Source organism: Neolamprologus multifasciatus, chromosome 8 (genome assembly GCF_963576455.1).
Source record: "Neolamprologus multifasciatus chromosome 8, fNeoMul1.2, whole genome shotgun sequence".
NCBI classification, from domain to species: Eukaryota; Metazoa; Chordata; class Actinopteri; order Cichliformes; family Cichlidae; genus Neolamprologus; species Neolamprologus multifasciatus.
In genome coordinates this window covers 11626797-11653799 of record NC_140446.1, presented here as the reverse complement: position 1 = coordinate 11653799, position 27003 = coordinate 11626797, and the positions used below count along the sequence as shown (strand labels likewise).

Below are 27003 nucleotides of genomic sequence, written 5' to 3'. Positions count from 1 at the left end.
TATCAGTCTGCTATGGTTTTATCCCCATCTTGACGCACAGAATTTGCTGGGAAGACACCAACTGACTGACTGTAAGTGGTCTCTGTCTTCAAAGCAATAATGTCAAAAATGACAAGATCGCAAGGTCACTGGTTCTCTGTTAGAACAATATTAATTGTGCTCTAACCACTGTTTTTCTTAGTGGGACATTAGCATTAGAAGATCCAGCATTCACAGACTAATGCTTCTGATATTCTGACTGTTTTTAAATGCAGTTGATAGTTGAATGAAGGAAACTATGAAACAAACAAATCTTTTTTTCCTTGCATCTCACTCACCAAACTTTTTAATCCATTGACGGACCTAAAACGAATCCAGTCTCATGTATATAAAATGCTTATGTATAGACGAGGAGACAGTAAAATAAATCTTGTACCTGTTCCATCCAAAGTGTGAAAGAGCGCTGCCACGAGTCCTTCTTCTCTAGATGCAGGTATGTGTTGAAGAGGATGAGGTAAATGTAGCGCTCCAGGTACTGCAGGCTTTTCAGGAGAAGCTGCTGACACTCCTTCTCTGTCTTACCACTTTTGATCTAAAGAAAAAAAAAGAGTAAACAAAAGCATATTAGGGTAAGTGAGCAAAGGACATGACATTTTTCCAATGTGGAAGTAACTGTTGTAAACAGCATCCATTTTTAGATTGGTACTCTGTGTAGTATCAAAAGCTATGCAGGCATATAGACTCTTTCTGTGTGTGTGTGTGTGTGTGTGTGTGTGTGTGTGTGTGTGTGTGTACTGTAGCTAGTTCTATGTCTCCAGCAGACTCCTGCATGTGTCGCTTTGCATAATATTGAGCATTCTTGCCATCAAATCTGCTTTGATGGAGGCACAGTGTTCAAATCACTGAAGGAACAGCTTTAATGGAAATATTTACAAAATTTTACCGAACTACAGAAGACAATGACAGAAAACATGATAAGAACAGCAGAGTGATTTCTTGCGTAACTTTTTCAGCTTCATTATCATCCCTGCTCACAAACTTCAGTTCTGCATGACACACCATTGTTTAGTCACAGACTCCATCAAGTTATCACTTTCACTGATAGAGTGTATATCCTCTAAACTGCATCGACAGCAGCATAATATTTGTGAAGATTAGTTATCAACAGTTTTCTAATCTTGTTGCAACAGGCACATCACTACACAGTAATTTAGTCCAATTTGAACTTTTGCAGTTTTACATTTTAAAAATAAAATCGGTCTCAATTAGTGTCATGCCTAAAATAGCCGATACATTTTGCTAGAAAACTGTCCAAAGGTTTTAAATGCCAGACATTTAATATCTTCAATTCTTTGTGGGTTTCATATAATTTGTTCCGAAAAGTGGCAAGCTGTTATATCACAGTGTTCAGCTTCCCTAATTTAATCACAAATGGAATTAAATGTCAGGTTTCAGCCTGCAGATCACAGGGAAGAGTGGTCTTTCCTCACTCCCACAATTATCAAATCTCAAATGAACGATTTGTGAGAAAAATACATGCACAAAATGTAATAGAGGTAAGTGAGTGCAGATTAAGGGTGACATTAATATGAAGGCAAAGCAAAAGCAGATTATCATAATGGATAAGGGGTTCATATCAGTATTCCAAAGTTAATTTTTAACTTCTAAAATTAAATAAGTAAATTTTAAGCCTTTAGTTAAAGTAACTCTAGTCCTAGAAGTCAAGCTTTGGTGAAGTGTTGACAAATAATACGTCATATATGGCCAAGGCCCGCCTATTCATGGTTAGGTATTTGCGGATTTGCCTATTCAATTTTTTCTGTGGAACGTAACTCCAAATTATTCACGGAAAATTTGCCTATTCGCCAATTTTTACATCGTCTTCAAGAAGCCATGAAAATTATACCAGCAGTTTTCAACAGCGATGTACAGAAAGCAGATTTCTAAGGCTTTCTGCCAAAGAAGAAGAGGCAGGACCACAGTCAACTCCTAAAGGTTTTCAGGTTAGCTTCCACCATTATAGGAGTGTTCGTGCATAGCTGTAAGATGTATATTTTTAAGGGTAATGTTGTAAGATGACTTTGAAATTATATTTAAGTGTTTAGAATGATAGTTTAAGATATATTTGGTTTTGAACTGTTAAAATAGGCATTTAGTCGTGTTGAACGATGCACATTTAACCCTCTCCTGCAGTATAAAAAACTTCAGTGGGATACAAATGTCAGGACACAGTACAGACTAACTAACTAGGGTTTGCACTATTAGTTGTGGAGGGGGTTGTTTTCTTCAACCATTCTTCTAGAGAATTGCTGCTGCGCTTGGGATCACTGTCCTGTTGTATGACTCAGTTACATCCAAGTTCCCATCGGACAAATGGCCTCACAGTTGACTCAAGAATATTTTGGTATACAGAAGAGTACTCAATGACTGCAAGCTGCCCGAATCTTGTGGCTACAAAACAAGCCCAAAATCAACCCTCCATCACTACGCTTGACATTTGGTATGAGCTAATTGTGCTGATATGCTGTGTTTGGTTTTCACCAAACATGGTGCTGAGCTAAACACCTCCACTTTGGTCTCATCTGTTCAAAGGACATTTTTGCAGAAATCTTGTGGTTTGTTCCGATACAAACCGAAGAAGTGCTGTGCTGGGTTCTGCTTCCTCAAGTGCATTTGATTAGCAAGCACCTGGCTACTACTTACTTACTGTCTTAATCCCTATGGAAGCAGTAATAGAGTTTTTCACAGGACTGTGTTAAATTAAAATACCTACTCTCTGTTTACTTCTGGTTTGGGTCATTCACTTTGTCTGTTTGCCAGTAAGATTTTAATGGCAGCAGATTCAAGCTAAGAAGGCTAAAAGCAGCGCCAAAAACACTGAGGTGAGTTGACTCATTTGATTTTGTGTTAACATGCAGTATTGTAATTCTTATAAACCGTATATGCATATAGAAAAAATATAAACTTCTTGAAGTTAAATTGTGATGAAATGCATCTATCCTGCTCATTCATGACATCATATACAATGAAACAGACCAAACACCCAAAAATTAAATCTTAAATAGCCTTCAAATACCTTAAACAATTTGGGTGACACATAAATTACTTGTGCCTAGACAGCTTCATGCTGTGTATGATATACTTTCTCAACAGATACAATACCCAGTGATGTTTTTCCATTTTTTCTTCCCTTTTATCTGCTGAAGAAACTCATTATCAGTTGGCAGTTGGTAAGTCATCAGGCGAAACTGCTCAAAACATGCAATTATCAACAGGTACAACCTAATTTTCACAATAGCTGTTTACCCCTGTGTTTTACCCAACTCTTCACCTCCACTCTTTTTAAATAACTACAATAGTTACATGGCTATTCTTGTGATAATTACTTTCATTGCCAAAACATATGGTCTGTACACTAGAGTACTTAGCAATCATCTAAAGTATATGATGCTCCCCTGTTGTTATTCAAGAGACAAGGAAACAGTATTTTCACAAATCCAATTCACTGTCTCGAGGAGGGAAAGCCAAGCAAACGTTGGACATAAAATGTAAAAAACTGAATGTATTAATTAAATTCTTCTTTTGAAAAAAATCATTTGGTTTATTATGTTTCTGACTAATCCTCTAAAAGCCCTGCAGTAATTATTGAACAAATTAAAATACAAAATATTGGAGTTAAAGACAAAAACAAAGACACCAAACAAAGGCAGACCTCTGTAGCAGATTTTGAGCTTTTACATGTTTTGAGTTGTTTTTTCAATTATAGGCTGGGTGAATGCTGACAGGCTTTCATAAGAGTGCCGAGACAGTGTTAAGGTGCTTTCCCTTTTTGGCTTCTTCCTTCTGATTACTTTAGCCTTTAGCACTGCCAGGAAACAAAGTGACAAGGTCTGCCATCCAGGCACATACTGGATTGAATACCATGTCAGTGGGGGTTAAGAGAAAGTAAGTGCTTGGAGAAGTGCAGTATGGTTTAATGATGCTTTTTCGCAGTGGTCTTTGTTTTTGATGAATGAAGCTGAATTAAAAGGTTATCTGCTCCCAGTGTGCAGCAAAGGCATTTAGGGAGCTGTACAGAGAAAATGAGTAGGTGGGCTAAAACTTTGGGTAATTTGAAATGTGCACAGCACACCATAATGCAATCATTCCAGAGCTGAATGACGCAGCAGACAGAAAGGGGGGTGAAAGGGGTTTCCTGTCCATTCCCAAACAGCTGTGGTTGGATCCCGGTTTTCCAAGCATCTGCAGCAGAGTGGTGGAGAAATCAGACCTAGGCAAACAATGGATGTGCTGTCTGTTTATCAACTCCCCCAAAGGAAGGGGAAGAAAGACAAAGAATATGCACACCTCATTTTTTTTTCAATATTCCTAAGTTAACACTGACTACAACCAGAGGGCAGGTGAACGCATGTGAACCTGATTACCCTGTGCACCCTGCACCCCCATGGGGCTTTCAGCATTTCCTTTCTTAGCCTGAAAAACTACAATGTCAAAGCCTGGCACCTACCACTGCAACTGACTTCTCTCTCTCTCTCTCTGTCTCTCTCCCTCACTCACACATGCAAACACACACACTTACACACACAAGCTCAGTTTGCAAGGATTACATAATTCACACCTCAACAATCTCCTGAGCTCTAATTTGCTGGCTGCCATCTGTCTGTCCGCATCAGCAGTGCCATGTGTGCGGTTCAACGGCCTCTTGAGCACAATCAGAAATTCCATCAGAAGACAATGTTGGAAAGGTTGTGGCAAAGAAAGAGAGCTTTTTTGTGGAAACAAGTCAGTCTTGAAGGTTTTAGATTTGCGTATTTAACATTTTTAGCTTCTGGGACAATTCTTTACTCTTTGCTCAGCATTTTTCTTTTTTTAAACTAAGAACTACTTCTTGCTCACTTTGTTGAGAAGAAGGTAGTCAGGTTTCTTAAAATTCTCCAGCTATTGCACGTTAAGTAGAAGAATTTCTCCTGAGTTGATGGCATTAGAAAAAAGGGGTGTAACTGAGAATTACATCATTATCTCTGGATTTTAAGAACAAAGGGGGTGACTGGTCAGCCCATTTGGACTATCAGAGGTTAAAGCTATAATTCAACCAGCTGCTGAGGTGCAATAATGAATGTCCTGAGTGCTCCTCAGCCCTGAATGAGAAGGGAGACTGGCCAAACACATACCATTGTTGAGAGAGTCCAGGAATGCTGGTTGGCTCAGCAGACTTCTGAGCAAAGACAATGTGAAAGTGGGAAAGTGTTTAAAAAATGTTTTCACTGCACAAACACTCACAAGGGAGACACACAGTTAACTGCATGACTGGAAGTGCCTTATCTAGGTCTTTTCAGCGCTAGTATCCCAGATAATAAGAATTTATTGGGTTATGTCATGTTAGATGGATGTACAGCATGTAAAACACACTATATGCATACCCAAATCCACTGTCACCAAAACATACCTGAAAAAAAAAACAACAAAAAACGCATAACACTATGAACCACGTAACACTGATCTATGAGTCATTCAAGCATAAAAAGGGCACCGAACTCAACGGATGAACCAGTGTTGTGATAACAGACAACACGCCAAACAACCAATTTTAAATGTTATCTTCAGGCTGTTAGTAGAGTCTGTCAGAAAAATACTTTTCTTCCCATTTCTTTAGTTGTAATTTTGACTTTCAAGGTTATTCAAATTGTACAAATTCTGTTTTTGTCTTATATGCTTTATTTCCATGTGTGTTTGTACATATTTCAGTAAATCACTGCACCTGGCTCCTATTACTCTAGCAAAATATAAAGAAATGAGGGCTGCAGTTTTGTGTTACTCTGCAGAAAGTTTAATTATATCAAAGAAAAGTGTAATATAATAGGAAATTTCCTCAACACTTTTAATTGTAATAGCACCCAAAACTTAAAATCTATACCAGAGGACAAACAATGTCAAATAATAATTACCAACACCACAAGAAAAAATCACAAGACCTGTAATTAAAATCCAAAAGAGAAGCAGATGGTACATTAAAAATGACTCAAACATAGCCACAATATTTATCAAAACATCTACTGCAAACCACTATTCAGTAAGTCATTCACCCTGGATGGGTCAGCAGTCTATCACAGGGTTAACAGGGCTACTACAGCGAGACAGACAACCTCACACTCTCACATCCACTCCTACAAGCAATTCAGAATCACCAATTTACCTAACCAGTGTGTCTTTGAACTGTGGGAAGAAACCTGGACTCAAGAAGCGAGCATACGCCATAAAAGAACCTTCTCACTGTGAGGCCACTCCACCACTGTGCACGCACAAAGTCTCAGCAAAACAACTCCAAACTTCTCAGGTAATCTGACTGCTGAACAGCGCACACTCTGCTTCTTAAACATTTGAAGTGGATGCAAATGCACTGTAACCACACCTACTTAACATTTTTGAGTCAGATGTCTTACATTTCTTCTTTAAGTGGCACATCAATCAATTTAACAATGTGTTAAATTTTAAAGGAGCATTAAGCAGTTCATAAAAGGAATCCCTGTGTTTTACAGCATTTGTGATTTCAGTGTTTTATTCTTTGTCTCTCTTATTAGCTTTATACTTTAGAAAGATGGTGCGTGCTGTAGGCAGCTTCAGCTCTATGCGGCAATTTCTTTTTGCATTGTCTGAAGTGAAACGTGCACTGATATGTGATTGTGAGTGATTTAATACAACAGCAGACACGTTTTTTCTGTCTCTGTTTTTAATTCTAACACATCAGACGAGGCTCAGACAAAGGTTCACGATAATCCCTGTATAAGCGTCATAGCCTGCAGCTGTAGTTACGCCACCAACATGTGAAATATGCTGCGGGACCTGTGCCTATGTGTTGTGTAAATAGAAATACTGTGCCTCATAAGGTTTGGTATAAAAGTGTTCCAGGTGTTGAGCAATCCCAGGTTCCCGACGAAGGGTCAAATTGTCAATCTGAAAATCTAAACACAACACGAGGCAGCAATGATTGGATCTGCGCTTGCTTAAAGACTAAAATCACAGTGATAATGTGCACCTCCAGTCACACCTACACACAAACACAGGCTGACAGGCAAGTCAATTACTGTGTAGCTAGTGCTATTCATTTATCAAACCACTAACATTTTGCCCGCCAGGGTTTTTCAGGGTGATAGCAATTTCTGTCCATCTCTTGCCGTGAATCTCTCAGGCAAAAACGCACTGACAGTACTGACACCTCACAGGCCAGCGTGCCATGCAGTCTCTTAACCCTGACAAAAACATCAAGCAGTTTGAAAATGATTTTTCCCTTTTACTAGTGGATTAGAAAAGCAATTATTGGATATGTCGTCCTGATAGTTGTCTTCAAATTTGTGGGTTTTGACCATTTTCAGCAGAAAACAAGCAAAACAAAATATGTACACTGGTATTTTTTTACTTTTAATAAAGCATGACTTATCTAGTTTGGGAGTCCAGTGCTGAAGGTTGACCTGTCTCTTGACTCATATGGGTAAGAAGTGAGAAGTGCATATTATGGAGAGGTCTGCTTGTCTGACATATGGTGCCAATTACCAGCTGATGGGGTTGCAGGGGTAAAAAGGCCAATCCATATTGGCCCTCACCACACAAGTTTGCACAAACAGCCATTCATCGGATTCTACAAGAACACCTCCCACTCAAATCCTAAGCCAAACTCCAACTTGTCCAAAGTGGACAGGCAGCCTACACACGGCTTCTCAACTCAATGCACAGACATCTCAAAGTCAAGCAGGCTGCACATGCTGATTTTAAACCAGAGGCGGACAGCAATTTAACAAAACTGCTTTCCATCCAGGTGAATGTTTTAAAAGATAACTTGAAAGTTGTTGGCACAGCTTACTGAAAATGTACGTTAACAGAAATGAAGACAAATAAGTCTTATGTTCTTTTTTTATAGTAGAAGTAGAGCCAGGAAATACATAGGAAACAATATGAGGACACGCAACAAAGCTCCAGCTTTCCAGGATTTACACAATGTTGTGTAACCATGTCCTCTAACAATCAGGGCTGCACTAAACTAGGCTCTTTGTTTATACACACAAACAAATGTGGCGTGTGTGTCTGTGTAGATAAGCACACATACACACAAAAGAGACTGCATTAGAAAGTCATCCCCAGTAAGATCTATTGCTCTTGCCTTTTCTCAGATGCCACCATCTAGAATTCACTAGAGGTTATTTCATAGTCAAACATGAGCACAAAGCATGTTTTTACACCTAATATGTTCGTTATAATGCTCACAAGGCTACAATGAGTAAGGCAGGTTGGTATGTTAGACCTTGATCTAATTAGAATAACAATTAATATGTCCTATAAGGGCCCTGCGACAGACTGGCGACCTGTCCAGGGTGTACCCCGCCTCTCACCCTATGACAGCTGGGATAGGCTCCAGCGCCCCCCGCGACCCTGAAAAGGATAAGCGGAAGCGAATGGATGGATGGATGGATGTCCTATAAGATATCTGAGTTGTAACATTGTAACTACTTAACTCTTTGATCTGCTCTAAGACTATTGGTTGGTTTAGTTTTTATGATATAATTCATATAACCTTGTGCATTTAGGGATGCTTTTTTGCAGACCTGGGTTGTTATACATTGGTTATTTGAGCTATTGTTACCTTATTATTAACTCAAAGCAGTCTGGCCACTCTCCTCTGACCTCAAGTATCAGCACGACATTATTGCCCAGAGATCAGCTGGTCACTGGATGTTTTCTCATACTTTTGGATTATTGTCTGTAAACCTTAGAGATGGTTTCTGAGGGAAAATCCCAGCAGATCCGGCAAGCCTATCTAGCATAAAAAAACTTCTCACATTCAAAATCAACTAAATGACCTTAATTCTAATGTGGCATTTGAACTTCAAAGGGTTGTCATAACTATGTGTACATACCTAAATGCTTTGATTTACTGCCTTGTGATTGGCTGATTAAAAATTCAGCATTAGCAATCAGCTGAAAAGGTGTACTTAACAAAGTGGTCAGTGGGTATATTTTTTTCAAAACCAAGCTTATTCATCCTCCAGTAGATGTAAAAATGAGAGAAGTATATGAATGGATTTCTTTTATATTCCTCTAGGCTGCTTGAGCCTCAGAACCTTTTTTTAACTTGCACTTTTTTTATGAACACCTGAGCATCCATCCAGAAAGCCTCTGCCAGTTTGGCCATGGCAAAACGATCAAAGCTATACATCATTCGGCCTCCAGTCTCAGGACTGGATCAACATAATATGAAAAACTCCTTTTTAAAACAGAAAAGAACCCATGCCGCAGCCAGAGAGAGAAGGAGACGAAGGTGCCTTTATGTTAATGGTTTCTACAGATTCTAATCCTCCTTTTTTCCCAGTAACTCAGAAGTTAAAAGCAGTTTCAAGCCACATATTGTACATATATATCGGTATTCAGTCTTTCCATTTAGCCTTTAACAATCCATGAGGATTTTTAATTGTATCACAATACAGATTTTATTTTACTTGACATTTACACTGAACCTATAACAGTTATAGTTAACAATCAAAAAGAATTTAACCCCAAATTACACCTTAAAACAGAATTAATATGATGGAGAACTAAAGAAAAGAATGCAAAATAAACAGGTTTTTGATTAAGCAAGTTCAATCTTTTTGACAATAGAGCAAGCAGAAATGCATGATTCGTCTGGGGAGCAGAGATTATAGAAGCCACAGGAGGAGACAGGGCTCATCAGCAGGGCCTACTCAGAGACTGGAATATCTGCCCACAATAACCACACCCATTATGGTACATTCTGTACGTGCACATGCCTGGCAACACAAGTGGTGACTCCCACACTGATCATTTACTGAGCCACCCAATATCTTATGCATGCAAACCCAATAGTGAGGCATTAAAATGCTATGTTGTTGAGCTAGCTAAACAGATGTTCAATATTTTCAAACTAATTGGAGTTCTTTTAATCAAATTTGTACTTTTAGTTACTAATGACCTTCTACATTGATGTTAGTCAGCAACAGAAAGCAAATGTATTTTGATGTAATTGATGTTTGAGGGGTTTTTTCTCCTTGTTAGGGAGCCACAAAGCTGCTTTAAAGACCACATTGTTTGCTAACCACACTGCAGAGAGATTAAAACCTCATATCACTATTTAAAATGTGAAAACAGCCACTTTCTTTGGGCCTGAGCGCCCTTAAGATGCACAGAGGGACACAGATCAGAAGCCATAATCTGTGACAGTGTCCTGTTTTTCAGGAAGGTCATACTTATTTCAGTTAAACAAGGAACAACCACATATTTTCCCCTCAACACGTCTGAGAGACGCGACTGACAGGTTGCAGTCCAAAAAGTGACCTCCCGTGTCTTTTTCTTCTCACTATTCCTCAACGTTGATGGAAAAGAATTCATGAGGACTGCACTTACACTAAGCTCCTTAATAATACTGTTGAAACTCGGACGACTACAAACTACAAAAAAAATTAAATATATATATATATATATATATATATATATATATATATATATATATATATATATATATATATATATATATATATATATATATATACATTTTAGATACTTCCCCTCGTGTGGCTAACTGAAACAGGACAACCAAGTAAATATTATGATATTGCCACCACAACCTTTTTTAAAGGAAATGAAATGTATGCCGCATTGCTATTAGTTGCTTTTTCTGTCTATTTATATTTTTCTCTTCCTCTTGAAATGATGATCCAGTATAACTCCTGCTTTTATTAAGGCTTTCTCTGACAACCCTAAAAGCTGGCAATACTGCAAAGCCCAATATGAGTACATAACTGTCGCAATGACTCATAATCTGTATTTGTCGGGCTTCTTTTTTTGTTCTTCGTGCAAGGTTACAACCTTATTAGAAGCAAATTTTACTACTGCGGTGTAATGTTTATAGTTCACCAGTGGGGTTAATAGTCTGTCACTGAATGCTGAAAAAATCAGGAGCAGGAATTAACATTTGAATGATACGCATCGTTTACAACTCATGCTGATTGTTAATTTTCACTGGACACTACAATGCTAGAACACAATTAACTATGAACCATTGTATGCTATTGTAAAGAAGTCAAAAAAGGAAGCACAGGAGTAACTTTTATTGGCTATTATTATGGCTGGCACACAGGTAATTCACTCACTTTGGAACCTTTTTAAGCAAATCTGACTATTACACTGCAACCACAGGATGTCTGCAGCAGCACTACTTAAACTTACTCTTATGTACGACTGCTACAGGAACAAAGAGCCATTATGAGATCAGAGCAGCCGGGTGTAGCTGGCCAGCATACTAAACAAACCTTTTTAAATTAAAAATCACATGAACTATGCCTTAAACGTATTTTATGTCCATACCTTAGGAAATGCATTTGAATTCGATTGCCAGCATGTATAAAATGCTTGTTACTATGAAGATTGTGACGGCTCTGTGGGAGAAGGTATGCAATTGTTGACATTGCATTCATTTGCTGCACAACTGTTTTCACGTATGAAACATGGCTTCTCAAAGTTTGATTCCCGGAGCAACTCGACCCAGTAGCGACTTCTTGCATAATCCACATGGTTGGCATTTAAGTCACTTCAGCAGTGAAATTGCGTTCGCAGTTTGTTCAGTGCCAGTAGCTAGATGGCGCAAATGCCAGAAAGGTGGACTTTATCCTGATGAAATGATTTGGGACTGAGCTGGAACTCACACAGACCATGACCACAGCTACTGGGAGCATGCTTAAGCACACTTGCATGGCTTCGGAGGCAGTTATTCCTGGTCTTTTGGCCTGAGGCATCGACAGGTTTAGTGTGTGAGGGGATGTAACCCATCTGTGCGGTGCCAAGGTCTGACGCACTGTCCCCGATTAAGCGGGAGACTGGAGGGACTGTCGGGGCAAAGGGCAGACGAGGGTAGTTCAGTTATTCAGGGTGAAAGCATGCTGAACAGTAATAATCGTTACTGATCAGCATGTAAATTCAGGCAGAGCATAATCTCTGTTAGAGCAAGTGGAATGAGCAGACACAAGATAAGTGTTTGGTCGAGGTTGCAAGATAAGAAAGGGAAAAAAAATAACACTAACACCACCTTTATTATACAGTAAAGTTAGCAAACTAAAGCATGAATGTTGAGTACAGAGCCATATCTATCTTACATTTACGACAACAGGCTAGCCCCCGTGGAATATTGATCTTATGCGATTAAACAAACCTGTCGCAGTAAAACTGTAGAGGGCATTTAACTGAGCAACAAGGCAATTTATTGCTTGAGCAGTTTTTTATTTGTAAGAGAAAGACTATGTTAAAAGCTGGGCCGTGATAGCAAGATGTGTTTATAAGGTATGCCAACGAAACTAATTAGCTTATTAGTTTTTAATGCTACAGTAGGTTAGTAACAGAATGAAATAACTCCCTTATGGGCGATCCCAGCAGCTGTTTGCAGCTTTCCCTCGGCCGTATGTTTTTGTTAGCCGGACTGACAAAAAAACAGGAGCTGTGCTGGTTCATGTAAATACCACGGTGAGCTGCCTGCTTTCACATCTCACACAGTTCCCACGACACTGCTTAACACTACCTGCCCAGCGTGAAATGGCAGTTGAAGCAAACAGGTGGCTGATGAGAAAAAATATTAAACATCTGGCGACACAAAGAGACATGTATTTTGCTCAGGGATCGGAGAACAAAATAATGATACAATATTAAATTTCAAAATGCAAACAATAGGTGGGAAAAACAAAAAAAGTCACTATAATGTTGTGCATCATCTTACATACTGCCAGTTTACTCCTAATAGATGTAATATCCAATGTGGTAGTTCCTCCCACAGTCCAAAAACATGCAGTTAGTGGGGTTAGGTTAATTGGTAACTCTGAATTGGCTATAGGTGTGAGTTTAAATGGTTGTCTGTCTTTGAGTGTATGCAAAGACTGGCAACAAATCCTTTCACAAATGTTTTCCTTTTAAGAAGCTCTTTGTTTCAACGTTATGGTCATATTACAGTGCGCTTTCATTGCACTGAATACTTGATATTTATCAAGATAATTGACATCAGCCTAATGCAATTCAATAATCCTTGCGAACTGCATTTCAGATAGATGGGCTGATCTAATGGGAGGTCACATGAGCTGTTTTCCCACATGAACTCTGGACAATGTTGGGAGAATCTGGGAAACTATTCCAAGTTCATGCTTCTCATGAGTAAGAAAGATTAAGTCTGCCTCAGAAACACTGTCACTACCAGCAGCAAATTTTGGTTCAGATAAAGGTGGTGCATGAGTAGAGGCAGAACAAATAATCCTAACTCGCTGTACATCCTCTTTATAATTAGCTCCTATGTGCTCTCGTGGCTTTAAAAGGACATTAGACAGACTCTATAGTCAGATGCTGGCAGTTGAAAGAACATGAAGGCTTTATGACTAACTTATCAAAATGGCAAATAACTGAAAGTGCACAGTTCAGAAACTGTGATTACAGTCTTATCCGGTTGCGAATAACATTTACAATCACTGCGGGTAGTGTGCCAGAGAACCTGCTGGCTTTGGATTCAAATAAGAGGTCTACAAAACACAGCAGGGCAGTACAGTACAAAGTAAAGATGTAATTAAACTTTGAACAAATCCAAGTAAGCCGCAAAAGTTATATAAGAATAATATAAGAGCTATAAAAAGTCTGAGAATATAATTCAGGTGGCTGAATCCTTCACTGGAAATACTTATCTGTTTGCTTTTTTCCCCCTCGATGACGCACAGCAGCAGGTGATTACTTTTTCCTCTATACTAATCAGTGAAGTCACCTGGCACAGTATATGGTGCGAAAAACCTGCATATACTCTACCCACCATAGTACGTATGGCTATAAATACCTCAGAATCATAATTTAAAGGGAGTGTAGTCTGCTGAAAGGAAGTGAGACGCGTACAAGAAGATCATTAAAGTCATCACTGAGCCAACTCTTTGCTGCCACTCGCAAGGATACGTGAAAATCAGTCTACTCTCTTCAGTTTATAAACGACACGCATAAATCCCTAGTGGCTGTAACATATGAGGTTATATTAAAATTAGTGATGAATGCAGGCCAAGCTGCTAGCTAGACTTTAATAAACACTTTAAACATATAAAGGATTGTAATGTGCAGTTATTTACAACCGTGGGAAATCCTTTAAAAATAAATCAGCTTCTAAATAGCAAGTGAAGGACAGCAGCCGCACATAACTCATCAAACAACTTCAGAAACTCCCCAAACATGCGTTATTTCCCTCAGTGTGTATCTCCACACATTTACACAGCTATATCTCAACTCTGTAGTCTCTGGAATAAGTGTCTGCACAATAAGGTCACCACGTCTGTAATTTTGTGGACAGTCGCTGCTGAATAATATATGTCATTAATCAGGCTGGAAGTTATTAATAAAAACAACCTCCGGACCTCCCACCTCGCGCTGGATCTAAATAGAAGCTTTTTCTCAGTTCTTTAAGCATCTCACTCTGGTGGGCTCCCCACTTTTGTCAAGTGGTAATCCTAATTGGGAAGAAACGTGTTCACAAAGACCCTTGAGCCAAAAGAGTATAAGAGATAGGTGACGTTGAAGTGCAAACTTGCACAATATTAACTCCAAAGCAAAGAATCTTTGCTTTAACCTTACAGCAGGATTCCTCAGCTCACTAATTATTTCACTTTCTTTCTTACTAATCTTGTGCTCTTAGTAAAAATTAATCCTCCTGTCAGTGCCCGCGGTGGTCCCTTCAACCTCTGTGAATTTGGAGTATTTAGCCAGTTGCTCCCCCTTCTTCTTTCCTAAAGACATTCACTACCTTACCTCAAAAAAAAAATCCTTACAGCAATCTCCTCTCCCTAGAAATATTTTTCCATTGCCCCGTCCAAACCGTGAGGGCCTTTCTTTGAACAGACAAGAAGCCTGATTTGCCACTCATTCAGTCTAGTTCTGTGCATCTCTGTTTTCTCACCACCTGTGTGGGGAAAAAAATCAATATGGATTAGGGGTTGGGTTTTTGGACAATCTCCAATTCTGCCACACATTCCCCTTTCCCTTTAATACCATCTCGATGGAGTGGGTGGAGTTTAGTGATCCTCGGTGATAACATTTTCTGTGAAGTCGCTCTTTTAAGCTGCTTGGACCTATAAATCAGACAAAGCTATGCAACCTGCAGTCTTGGGTCTGAAAGGTAAAGCATGGTATTGAAGAGCTAACTGATGAACTTGAGTCATATAACCGTTGGCAGAAATGGGGTTCATAACCACGATGCAGCCCACAATAGGCAAACAAACAAACAGAGCCAGAGGGTGGACAGAAATTATATCTTGACTATATAAATTAATGATTCTTGAGTCATAAACAAATTGTTAAAAAAAAAAAGCCCCACTAAATCCAAATAACACTGAAGTGTACTCCAGTGTACGCAAATTGCCAGAGGTGATTTTCTAATAAAAACTAAGCTGGACAACAAAAATCAAGGCCACAGCGGCTGATTTCTGTGCAGGAGACGAGACGAGATAAGTAAGAAGAGAAGAAGAAGACAGAGGAAGTGAGGGGGAAACCTCTGGAGTGCGCTGACCCTGATGTTGCAGAATGCATCTGCAACCTGGGGTCAAGTCTGGTCAGCAGAAGCAGTTTTGCAGGCCCTTTGAGAAGAGACATCCCCTTAGCCTTTGCTCCCCCCCAAAGCCTCCACCCACCTTCCTTACCCCTCTTCCCAGGCCCCTCTGTGAGCTGGTGAATGGTTTGTGTCCCAGTGTAAATATAGTTTTTCTCTATCAAAGACATATTTTCCAACCACTGTCAAAAGGAGAGGAGGGTGCTTTAAGAGAGGGGGAGGTGAGGATAGAGAGAGTGTATGTGTGTGTGTGTTTTGGGAATGGGGGCTCCCCCCCTTCTCTCCCCCCTCTTTAGTCTGCTGCTGCCTGCCAGTTCTAGCCACATCTGGCACTGTTTATCACCTGGCCTGCTGGTTCAGGCAGAAGGAAAAACGCTGGAACAGGAACACAGTGCCAATCTGAGGTCCACTGTGGCAGCTCTACAGGATAAATCTGATTAACAACATTCTGGTTCTTTTTTCAGACTGGCCATCATTTACTCCTGTGACAATGATACCGTATGATACTACCTGCAGAAAAGTTAAAACCAGTACACTAATCAAAGCATAACAAAACATAAAAGGCTATAATTGTATGTAGTGTGCATGAAATGCAAATACCATTTGCTCTTTACTCTTTTATGTAGCTCTGACCATCACTTAGTCAGTTTTGAAGTCTTTTCTCTTTGGTTCATTTGAATAAACCCATACCTGCTCCAAAACCCCCATTGCCCACTACTCTGCAGGATGTATTAGTATTCAATGCAGGGCTATAAATCCGGCAGCCATTTGTTCAGTTTGAAATGTGACTGCAGTTTCTTGCCCCGAGGGACATCTTTTTAGCAGTGTGCCCACATGATCAGCAGCTACAGTTATGATGTAGAGTTTTCAAACCAACTGTGTTTATACGTGAGAGCTAACAAACATGCCGAACGCATTGTTTTTATTCCTGTTTTTTTTTTATTCTCAAGTTTTATTACCTCACAAATTTAAAATGCAAATTAAATTACAATGAGCACTTTTACTAAGTTCAATCCAAATATACAATTACATTGATCCAAACGATTATAAAGTGAGCTGAAGGGAATCTTTATTTTTTTCCGTGGAGCCTGACACCACAGAGTGACAAGCAGGCAGAGAATACACGTGAAAGACAGATTTCATCGGACAACGAGGCCCATTGAAAATGTGGAGACAGGACTGAGTGCAACCAGCATGAAGGGAACAGCTGACAGTGCACAAAGGCACCATGATTTGACTGCATTACAAATAGCTAAAGCGCAGCATGAGGACAGACCCTGAAACCCCTTTTACAAACTGCTTCTGTCTTCTTTATATTTTGCACGGAACACCTTTCATATTGTTTTCTATCTCATTATTTCTTGTTTTCAAAGGGTCTTTTTTTCTTGAAAGGCATTCAATGCAAGTAGCAATGAAAGCAGATTAGAGCCACAGGATATGCAACCTTACACCAAGTGGACCATTACTCTTCATCAAGAGATAAAGAGCTCATAATATTGAGCCTTTATCCTGCCTTTTCTGGTCCCACTCTATTCCATTAAGACCTGAAAGGAAGTTCACCGAGTTGCACAGTGGATCCCTCTCATTCATCTCTGCGGGGTTTAAGGTGAAGCTATAAAAACTAGTTTGTGCTGCCATCTATGGGACCACATGCAAAACTGCACCGACAATCAATACAGCACACAAATCGACATTTTTACAGATTTGTTTCAGCCTCCTAAAAGAAAGAAAAATGTTTTGGATCTATTTCACTAAAAATGGAGGCCCCGTGTCTTTAGGACAGAGTAATGTGGCGTACCTGTCTGTAAGTGCAGATGATGATCTCTCTCAGATGGTAGTGCATGGGAGTCATGGTCTCGCTGACAGTGTCCAGGGCCATGTCCACCTCCCGCTTCATCCTGTGGCCATCAGGGAGCAGACGCACCAGCTGCATTACAATCTGGAGAGAAGAAAAAGTAAAAAAGCCTCGTTTTAGAGTATGTTTCCAACCCAGATATTGAAGTTATGATAAGACTGAAATATTTATCCACACCTGCCTAAGACAGCTATGATTTTTTTTTCTGGATCAGCAGGATACTGCAACTACAGTAGAAGCTCTCACAATCACAGTTTGCAGGATGACTTTCTTTTTTTTTTTGTAAGTGGAAATAGCTTTTAAAATCACAGCAATGATATAAAAATGATAGATCTTTGTCTTTAGACACAGAAGTATCAAAAGATCCAATTTTCCAAGCACTCTAGGACCTTTCTGGGGACAGTTCATTCATAATCAAAGAAACAGCTGCACTTTAAATGGTTTCTCTATGATTTGATTCTTTTTAAACAACATTGTAGAAAGCTGTCTAACTCATTCAAATAAAACCGGGATTGGTGTTTTAATACGTTATTTTTGTGTTTTACTCTGCATTTGTGTTTGACATTCAACACTTTGCATCACTGCAATGAAAAAGCATTAAAACGAATACTATGACTAGCTTTTAGTCTTCTTGTTATTTTAAGCAGCAAGAAAACTAACAGCTCTTTTTGCAACACACAGCTTAGTTTAGAGCACCGCCTGTCAGTCCTGACCTAAATGAAACGTTGCTGTGAATGTATGTCAGCATGCTGATTTGTGTGTTGACCTAGTGGAAATATGGAATGCTTCCATCACCATGTTTGGATGATGTAAAACTACACTGCTGTGTAGCAGGTCAGCTAAAAGCCATCTTACTAAACTTTGTTGGTAGCCCTTCTGTGACTTTTATACTAACAATGACATCAAGATGAATACAAAGTTAAAAATAGGGAGAAAACTTTTTGTCCTATTCAGAGTCATTGGCGAAATACACAAAGAATGCCAGTTTACACCACAAAAAGAGGTGACCTGTTATCAGTCCCATATTAACTAACATGCCTTTTAATTAACTACAGGCCGATGGTTTGTTTGCTTAATGCAAAGTAGGCTTGTCTGTCCTTTTAGGTCGACACGCTAAGTTAATTCCTGTTACATAAAATATGCAAAGATGAAAAACCTTACGATGATTATTGAGCTCATGTTGATTCAGACGAGCCTTTTAGCTAATACTGACACAGTCTCACTTTTTACCTGATGAAATGATGCTGCCGAGTCAGAGGTTTCATTCATTTGGAGTTATGTTTGGGTTCAACTAATGGCTCTTCAAATAGTGAAGATACAAAATATTATAGCTTTTTAGCGTCAAGATGGATCACTAAGGGCTCCCTCCATAGTGGCTCCCATCAAATCCCTCAAAATTAGTTGATTTTTTATTTAAATTTAATTAAGGCAAAATTCTACCTTCCTATTAAGAAAGTCTTTTCAGTTATCTTAATATTTCATAAATACAATGGCTTATCACACACGGTCCTGCAAAAGACAGCTGTACCTCTTCCTGATTTCTCAGTTTTTGTCACAATTACATGTTTCATGTTTCATCATGGAACTTATTTTAATATAAGACAAAGATAACCTGAGCAAATAAAAAATGGAAATATTTAAATGACGATTTCATGTTTTTTAAGGATGAAAGCTAAATAAACCTGCCTGGCACCGTGTGAAACAAGAACTGCATCTCTTGTTAAATCATTAATTAATTGTGATCAATCATATTTTTGGGGAAAACCGATTATAGCTAGAACTTCGAAACAAAAACTCACTTAGACAGATGATGTCTAATAAAGTGGAGTAAGTTAAAAGAACCCACAAAGCAACACATCATGCCACAATCTAAAGACATGCGGGAACAGCTGAGAAGTCAATGACATCAGCCTGGAAACTGTTACAAAGCCATGATAGGTCATTATCCACACTTGGACAGCATTTGGAATCGTGGCGAACCTTCCCACGAACAGCTGCCCTATCAAAGCTACTCCAAGAGCGCATCGACGACTCATCAAGGAGGTCATAAAAGAACCCAGAATAACATCTTAAAACTTGCTCAACAACAATGGCCAAAAATGGCATCCACGAGAGAGTTCCAAGGAGAAAACCACTGTAGCAAATGTTCAACTTTTTGGAACGTTTGAGTCACATCATTACATTGGGAATAAAACGAACACAGCTTTTCATAAAAAAGAACATCACACCAACAGTCAAACATGGTGGTGGTGTGATCATCTGGTGCTCCATTGCTGCTTCAGGACCTGGACAACTCGCTGTAATTGATGGAACCATTAAATGTGCTCCCTACCAGAAAATCCTGAAGGACAAAGTCTGGCTATCACTTTGTGGCCTAAAGCTCAAGCGCACCCGGGTTATGTAGCCGAACATGATCTGATGACCTTAAACAGGCTTTTTAAGCTTGTAAACCCTTCAAAGTGGAATTAAATTAATTATACAAAGAAGTGAGGGCTAAAATTCCTCCACAGCAATGTGAAAGGCTCATTGACAATTATCAAAAACACCTTGTAGCAGTTCTTGTTGCCAGTGGTGGCTCAACCATTTACACTGCTTTTTGGATAAACTTTCATGGAGTTTTATCAGTAAGGTGCCCAAGCAAGTTAGGGCATATGAAATGTCTCCTCTGTATCATCATTTTAATACCAGGTTTAATATCAGGGTCAGCGCACTCCAGAGGTTTCCCCCTCACTTCCTCTGTCTTCTTCTTCTCTTCTTACTTATCTCGTCTCGTCTCCTGCACAGAAATCAGCCGCTGTGGCCTTGATTTTTGTTGTCCAGCTTAGTTTTTATTAGAAAATCACCTCCGGCACTTCTGAATGCAATTCCTTCCAGATTTTACTTTATAAGTAATTACCCAATGCTAACCTTTTCTTTATGCCCTTTGGTGGTGAACTGAATGTGAAGAGTGCTTTTTTATGGAATTAATGATGGAATGGAATTCATGGGATTCATTTTTGGAACATTTGCCCTACACACTTGCTATAAAGACCTATGAATAATACCTTATGTATAGCAGTTTTTCAAGACATTGTTACAAAATGCTTTACACAAGGCAAACAACAAAAGTGGGGATAAAAAGCAATACAAAAAAAATAAACAGAAGGAACACTTAAAGAGCTTATTCTGCAACTTTAATTGCAATATTTTAGGATCTTCTTTTGCCTCTTTTTCTCCACTTCTCCATCAATTTTCATGAAATCTGGCCTAGTAGTTTTTGCATAATCCTGCAGATAGATAAACAAAGAGTGACTGTTTCAGTTTACAGGGGTTTTGGGGAACTGTTAAACAAAGCCTGCTGAGTGTAAATGTTTTTCAAGGTGCTTCATAGACCTGAGGGGAGGATCAGAGGATTACCAAGCAAGACATCAAACCAAGAGAGGATTATTTAACTCCATGCCAGTTCGTCTGTTGCGTAATGCTTTGGACCTCACAGACGTAGCAGCACCCTTCTTCAGAGGCTAAACTGGAGGCAGACAAGGTTTCCGTGGTGACCAACCAGTGTATCCCAGAAACTCCGGCAGACATGCTGCTGTGATTGGCATGTGGTATTGTGCGCCTGCCGAGTATCGCCTCTTTCTGTGCATTCATGTTTACAATGCTATGGAGTAAGGCAGCAGGTTCCAACCACTGATTCATTGTCACAACTCTGAATCAAGAAAAACAGCCAGAGGCTCCAATTCACAGACACCATTCAGACCAGTAAAGAAAAACTTCGGCTTTTGGCTATGCTGGGCCAAAGATTTCAATCACATGTGCAGAGAAAAAACTAAAGAGAAGTGTGCAGTACCTCTTTGTGAACAGACAGCATGGCATACTGGTGATGTCATTCATTAAAATGGCCACATGGGGGCAGGAGATGTTTACAAAAAGCATTACAATGCCCAACTAGAAACTGCAAGAGCTTTAGCGACAAAAAAAACAAGTTTAGACAAAAGAAGATTATCTAAACTCTTTTGACAAATAGACTTTCTTTCAGTAGGACGTTTTGCCAAAGTAGGGCAGTTTGTCAAAAGCCAGCGTAAAATTATCCTACTGGTAGGACGGTTTGCCAAAGTAGGATGGTTTGTCAGAACACCAGCTGTGATTTAACGCTACTCCGTTTTCATATTTGTAAAATAGGTAAGTATTAGCACTTTATTGACATGGATACTTAATTTTCTAAGCCATTGTGAGTGTTTGTTCGTTTTAAAGTGAAATCCTTATCTGCTTTTTGCACAAAACTGTCGAATTTGCAGCTTTGGTTAAGTCTGCTGTCAAGTTTTTGGACAAATTTGATGTTACCGACAAAGTTAGCAAGTTTGCAGTGCATTCTTGCTGAGTGATAAGACTATTAAATTCTAATTCGTTAATATCTGTATGGTATGTTAAGTCTATTTAGGTAATGTGGTTATTTAATAGGTTATGTGCATTGTTTGCTGCACATATTGAAGCTCAAAAGAAAATGTCTATTTACATATGGAGAAGAAATGGGAAGAGATTTACTGGTTCATTTCTGCTGACTCCTAACCTTCCGGCAATGACAAGGCTCAGAGGCAAAACCTCGGACAATATGTCTCAAAATTCAGACTAAATGGTCAGAAATTTATTGTTAATACTAACAACTCATATATTTGGTTAAATTCATTTGTAAATATTTTTGATGAAGATGGACAACTCTTTTCTGGAACCAGAAGATTAGTAAAAACTAGGGATGGACCGATCCTGACCTAAATTACTGGATCGGATATCGGGGAGAAATAAAAAATGTGATGTAACTATGACAAAATGCTGCAGGCCCGGATGCACTGTCTACACTGGCTGTCTCTCACCCTTTACCCATCCCTGTTGCTTGTCATGTGTTTCTTTGGCGTATTAAGAGTTTTTTCATGTGCTAAGTGCAGAGGTGTTTTTTTTCTGTTCTCGAACTGATCTCCCTGTTGGAGCTGAGTCTGGGGGGAGTTATTTTTTTCTCCTTATCTTTCCTCACGTTGTGCATTTTCCATGTTATACCCCTCTGACCTGTCTTCCCCATGTGATGTTTGTGTAATGTATGTATGGTTGGAAGGGTAAGATGGTGCTGGCACGGCTGGCAACCTTAACCCAATTTCCCTCGGGAGCAATAAAGTATGATCAATCAATCAATCAATCAATCAATCAATCAAAAGCGCTTTCACAAAACTTGCAACATGGCGTAACCCAGCTCATGACCTTAGCACGTCGGAGCAGTATGCATCACATGATAGAGCGGCTGTGGTGTGCGAGACCTGTTGGCAGTCTGGTGAAGGATTTGGAGCCTCGCTACATGCTTCCAAACCGACATCCCAGAGAAGTAAAGCAAGTGTGTAAGTTCATCTCTGAATGTTTGGAAAGCAGTCCCACGTTAAGCTTAACAACCAAAATAAATGGAGCGATAGCTGGACTGGCCATCGGCCGCCGAAGGTGATTTTTCGTTTTTCTGGGCTGATGTTTATTATTATTATTGTTATTATCATTATTGTTATTATCATTATTATTATTATTATTATGACTTTGTAACGGAGGTGGTGGATTGGCTAATTGGTCATGATGGACTCTGGGCTGGACCAATTACAGCCGAGGAGGTCAAACTTTAAAGTTCTGTATTGAGGTGACAAGGAACATGCTTTGTCGTGTACTTTAACTAGAATGAAAAAAGACACAAAGATGAAGTTATTCTGCCTTTACGCTGCACAGCTGCCTCTTCTTCTCTTCTTCTCTCCCCACTCCCTCTCCTGTTGCTACTTCAATCATGAAATTGTTCAATGATCAGCTGATCGGCTTTTCTGTCGCAAGTCCCGTCTCTCTTGTTTCTTTATCGCCCACTTTCCACCAGAAAGAGGAAAACAGTGAATGAACAACAGCAGCACGTTTAAGCTTGATAAGCTGTTGCTAGAATTTATTTAATATTACTTTCTAGTATCAGCTGATGTTTGCTGGAGCCACAGCCGTACAAGCTGCTGGGCCATGATGTCGGTTTGGATATGTGGTGCGAGGGAAACATGAAGATGAAATCAGGAGATGTCCTTACTCAATCATCAGAGCATTAAGTTTATTAGATTGGTCAGCATTCCTGAACTATGAAATATTTTGGGTGCAGAGTATTTTTTGCATGAAGGTATAACAGAATAGCTTTAGTGTTTTGTTTTTTAAAACTTGAGTATGAACTTATACAAAATGTAGCAAAATATATTGATTATAAATACACTATATCAAATTCATATCGGTATTGGCAGATATCCAAACTTATGATATCGGTATCGGTATTGGACATAAAAAAGTGGTATCTCTAGTAAAAACCAAGGACGATGCCAGGAGGATCTTTCATGAGTTTTATTCATGTCCAATTGAAGGACATGCTGGCATACACAAAACGCTAAATGCAGTGTGTTCCAGATTTTACTGGTTTAGTATGACAGTTGAAATTAAAACGTGTAGGATGATTTTTCAGACGTCGCCGTAAAATTATCCTATCAGTAGGACGGTTTGCCAAATAGGATGGTTTGTCAGAACACCAGTCCAAACTCTGCTTCAGGTCCCAAAGTCAAATGAACACTGCCGCATCACTGAGAGTTACAAACTGATTTAATTCTTTCGTCTTTCAGCTGGATCAGTGTGGCTGCTCTACCAGGTGTAAGAATTAAGTTTAACATCCAGGCATCCATGATAAACTGAATATATTAAACTTAATGGAGTTAGAAGTTAGCAGGAAGTTAGCTCGCTAGTTTCCACCTAAACATCATATACCAGGATCTGACTGAGGGATTTCTGAAAAAGACAGAAAAGTAAACAGCAGTGACTTTTTTTGTAGGGTTACTGAAGTTGGGGTAGCTGGTATATAATGATGTGCTACATGTACGCTAGCAACACAGCTATGTTAGTGTGATAGATAAACACAGTGAAGCTGGAGGATAAAAGCTAACTTTTTTCACTCGATAAAAGTTAGCGTGAGGCTTCCTGATGGTTAAGGACAAATGTAATCGCATGGCAGGATGCTGTAAACGGACCAAACTTCAGTCAGGAGAACAACTGGGATAATCCATCCACAATACATGGTTAGTCATTAATATACCACTGCATGGGTGAGCTGTAGTTATGGTACATCGTAGGGTTTTAAAACTGAGAGAAGCCAACTTTTTTTGGGGACTTGTTTAGATTAAACAGAACAAGACACAAAGCATTACAACATGTTAAAAACCAGAGCTGTAATAAACACAGAGTAGTTTGGACCCGGACACAGAGTTCATACGTCATCACTTAAAACCCGGATAGATAGCTGTTATTTCCCAGTGTATTTTGATTCCATTAGTAGCATGCACAACCAAAAACATCTCACCTACAGGTGTTCTAGCTTCATTAACCTGTGTTTAAACAAGTATTCAAGTGTTGCATTTGACGGTCAAGATTTGATTATCTTGTAAATTCGGCACAACAGCAGAACATGTATCAGGTAAGAGTAGATCTTAGCAAATTCACCCCAAGGTCAGACCACTCAGAGACTGCTCATAACAGTTAACATATTACATGTTAAAAAAAATAGTTCATGACAACACAATTGGAAAATGACTCAAAATGAGTATGACTAGTTTGGAAGAGTTTCCAGGAGAAAATATCTTCTTCTGAAGTTTGCAAAGTCACATTTAAATAAACCACAGGACTCGTAGAGTATTTTTAACTGGCCTCAGCATACCAGCTCAAACACCTCATCACAACTCAGTTTTGAGTGAATAAATTAGTTAATTTCCAAACAGTTATATTGTTGTAATACAGGTAATTCAAAGGGCTGCTGACTAATCTCAAATTCTCTGTTTTAGTTTATGTAAACTTATGTTCATTATGCAAAGAAATTGAAATTTCAAGATGTTTTTATGCGTTTACAAGCTGGTGAAGATACTGTTTTTTAAAGTGCACATACCTCAAATTCTCCTTTTGTGTACTTAGCATCAGGAACACTCACAATCTCATCTTCAGCAAACTCAGGAAAACCCTGCAGATGGAAGCCAAGTTTTTTATTAGTTGAAGTGGTTTTATACAGAGTGGCTCTCAGTAAACATGCAGACAACTCAAATATTCATCTCACATTAAAGTGCCAGAGAGTCAGAACGGCGACGACCATAGCGGTTGTGGTCCTGCCTTTGCCATTGGAGCAGTTAAAAACAAATGCTGAGTGGGAATCCTCGGCCAAGGAGCTCTTCATGCCCTCCAGTAGCTTATCAAAGTCCTGCAGATGATTAAACATACAAATATTACCACAATATGTCTTTATTTATGCAGATTTGTATTGATATCACATGAAGAAAATGAAAAAAATATTAAATATAACACATAAACAGTTTTGACAAATTGAAATCTGGTTCTACGATTATTAACCACTAGAGGGAGCAAAAGTCTTAATCATTCTCAGCTGTCTTTAATCCAAACCCCTGTCAAATGAACCAGAAGCTGTTTCTGCCTCTTGAGACTGCATGTTTGAAAGGACGCGTGTGTTTGTACACACACGTGTTTACACGCATAGGCTGACACATCATTACCTCCTCTCTGGGTGCGCTGCAGTCTGGCAAAGGGATGCGTTTGCAGACAAGGCCCTGGTGAGAGCTTTTGTGCTGGTTGAAGATCTCCTGAACAGTCAGGCAGGTTTTAAACATCTTCATCTGTTTCTCCTGCTCAAGGATCACCTCCAGCCACTTCTGCGCTTGCAGAATCTCCTCCTTTAGGGATGTTTCCAGTTTCTAAAGGAGGAGGATATAGAAATGTTTTCACTTGTTTTGAAGAACAGACTAAAATCCTTGGGACATTCTTTATTTATTCAACCTAATATAAAAGCCATGAAAAACATTTAAAAAGACAGAAAAAAAAAAGAATTTTCTCTCTACCTCTAGCAGCCCTGGATCAGATGACGGGATGGAGATGTGTTGGTCCAGACACGTGGGCTCCCTCACAGCAAAAATCTGACCATTTCCTTCTAACACCAGCTCTTCCTGTAGGTTGACCCACAGCACGTGGGTGTGCTTCCTCTTTTCATCCGTCAGATGGGCCAAAACAGCTCCAGTAGCCTGCACGCAGCAAGTTAAGACGATTAGGGCAAGAAGCTGGAAGTCCAGTGTGAGCGTCTTGAGGTGGGCGAGTGGGAAGTAATCATGACTCATTCTGCTGAGTCTGTTTGTACTTATGAATAAATCCGACTGCATAAATGCATACTGATGATAACTATTGCAAAACTGTCGGCTGAACATTTAAATGATTTTATTTTAAGACAACTAAAATATCAAAGTGTGTCTTTTAGTAATTATAGCAAAGATTACAAAAACATTTCTTTCTTTCTGGATCAAATTAAAAAAATCTCCCATTTTTCTTGCATTCGTTTTGATTAAAGTAGGACATAATCTGCTGCACCTCGGATGTTGGCTGAGCCACTCCATAAACAGGCATCTTGGGCACTCGTCTGAAGTTAACCGCCTTCATCTCTTTTACTGTGCTGAGCACGTCAGGAGCCAAGTACTCATCAGCAACCTGCACACACACAGTC

The 27003-nt window shown here is 39.3% G+C and overlaps 1 protein-coding gene across 5 annotated transcripts in view; it reads right to left on the bottom strand.

Moving 5' to 3' along the window:
* The window catches only part of pald1a (phosphatase domain containing paladin 1a), a 61748-nt gene that overhangs the window by 18088 nt on the left and 16657 nt on the right, over nt 1–27003 (bottom strand). For all 5 annotated transcript variants that reach the window (XM_085170067.1, XM_085170066.1, XM_085170068.1 and 2 more), the window contains exons 13-19: nt 26871–26987; nt 26351–26530; nt 26009–26206; nt 25558–25698; nt 25393–25464; nt 17385–17525; nt 416–571 (exon numbers count right to left, since the gene is read on the bottom strand). In XM_085170067.1, coding sequence (XP_085026193.1) covers nt 416–571; nt 17385–17525; nt 25393–25464; nt 25558–25698; nt 26009–26206; nt 26351–26530; nt 26871–26987 — 1005 coding nt within the window. The remainder of the gene's footprint in view (nt 1–415; nt 572–17384; nt 17526–25392; nt 25465–25557; nt 25699–26008; nt 26207–26350; nt 26531–26870; nt 26988–27003) is intronic.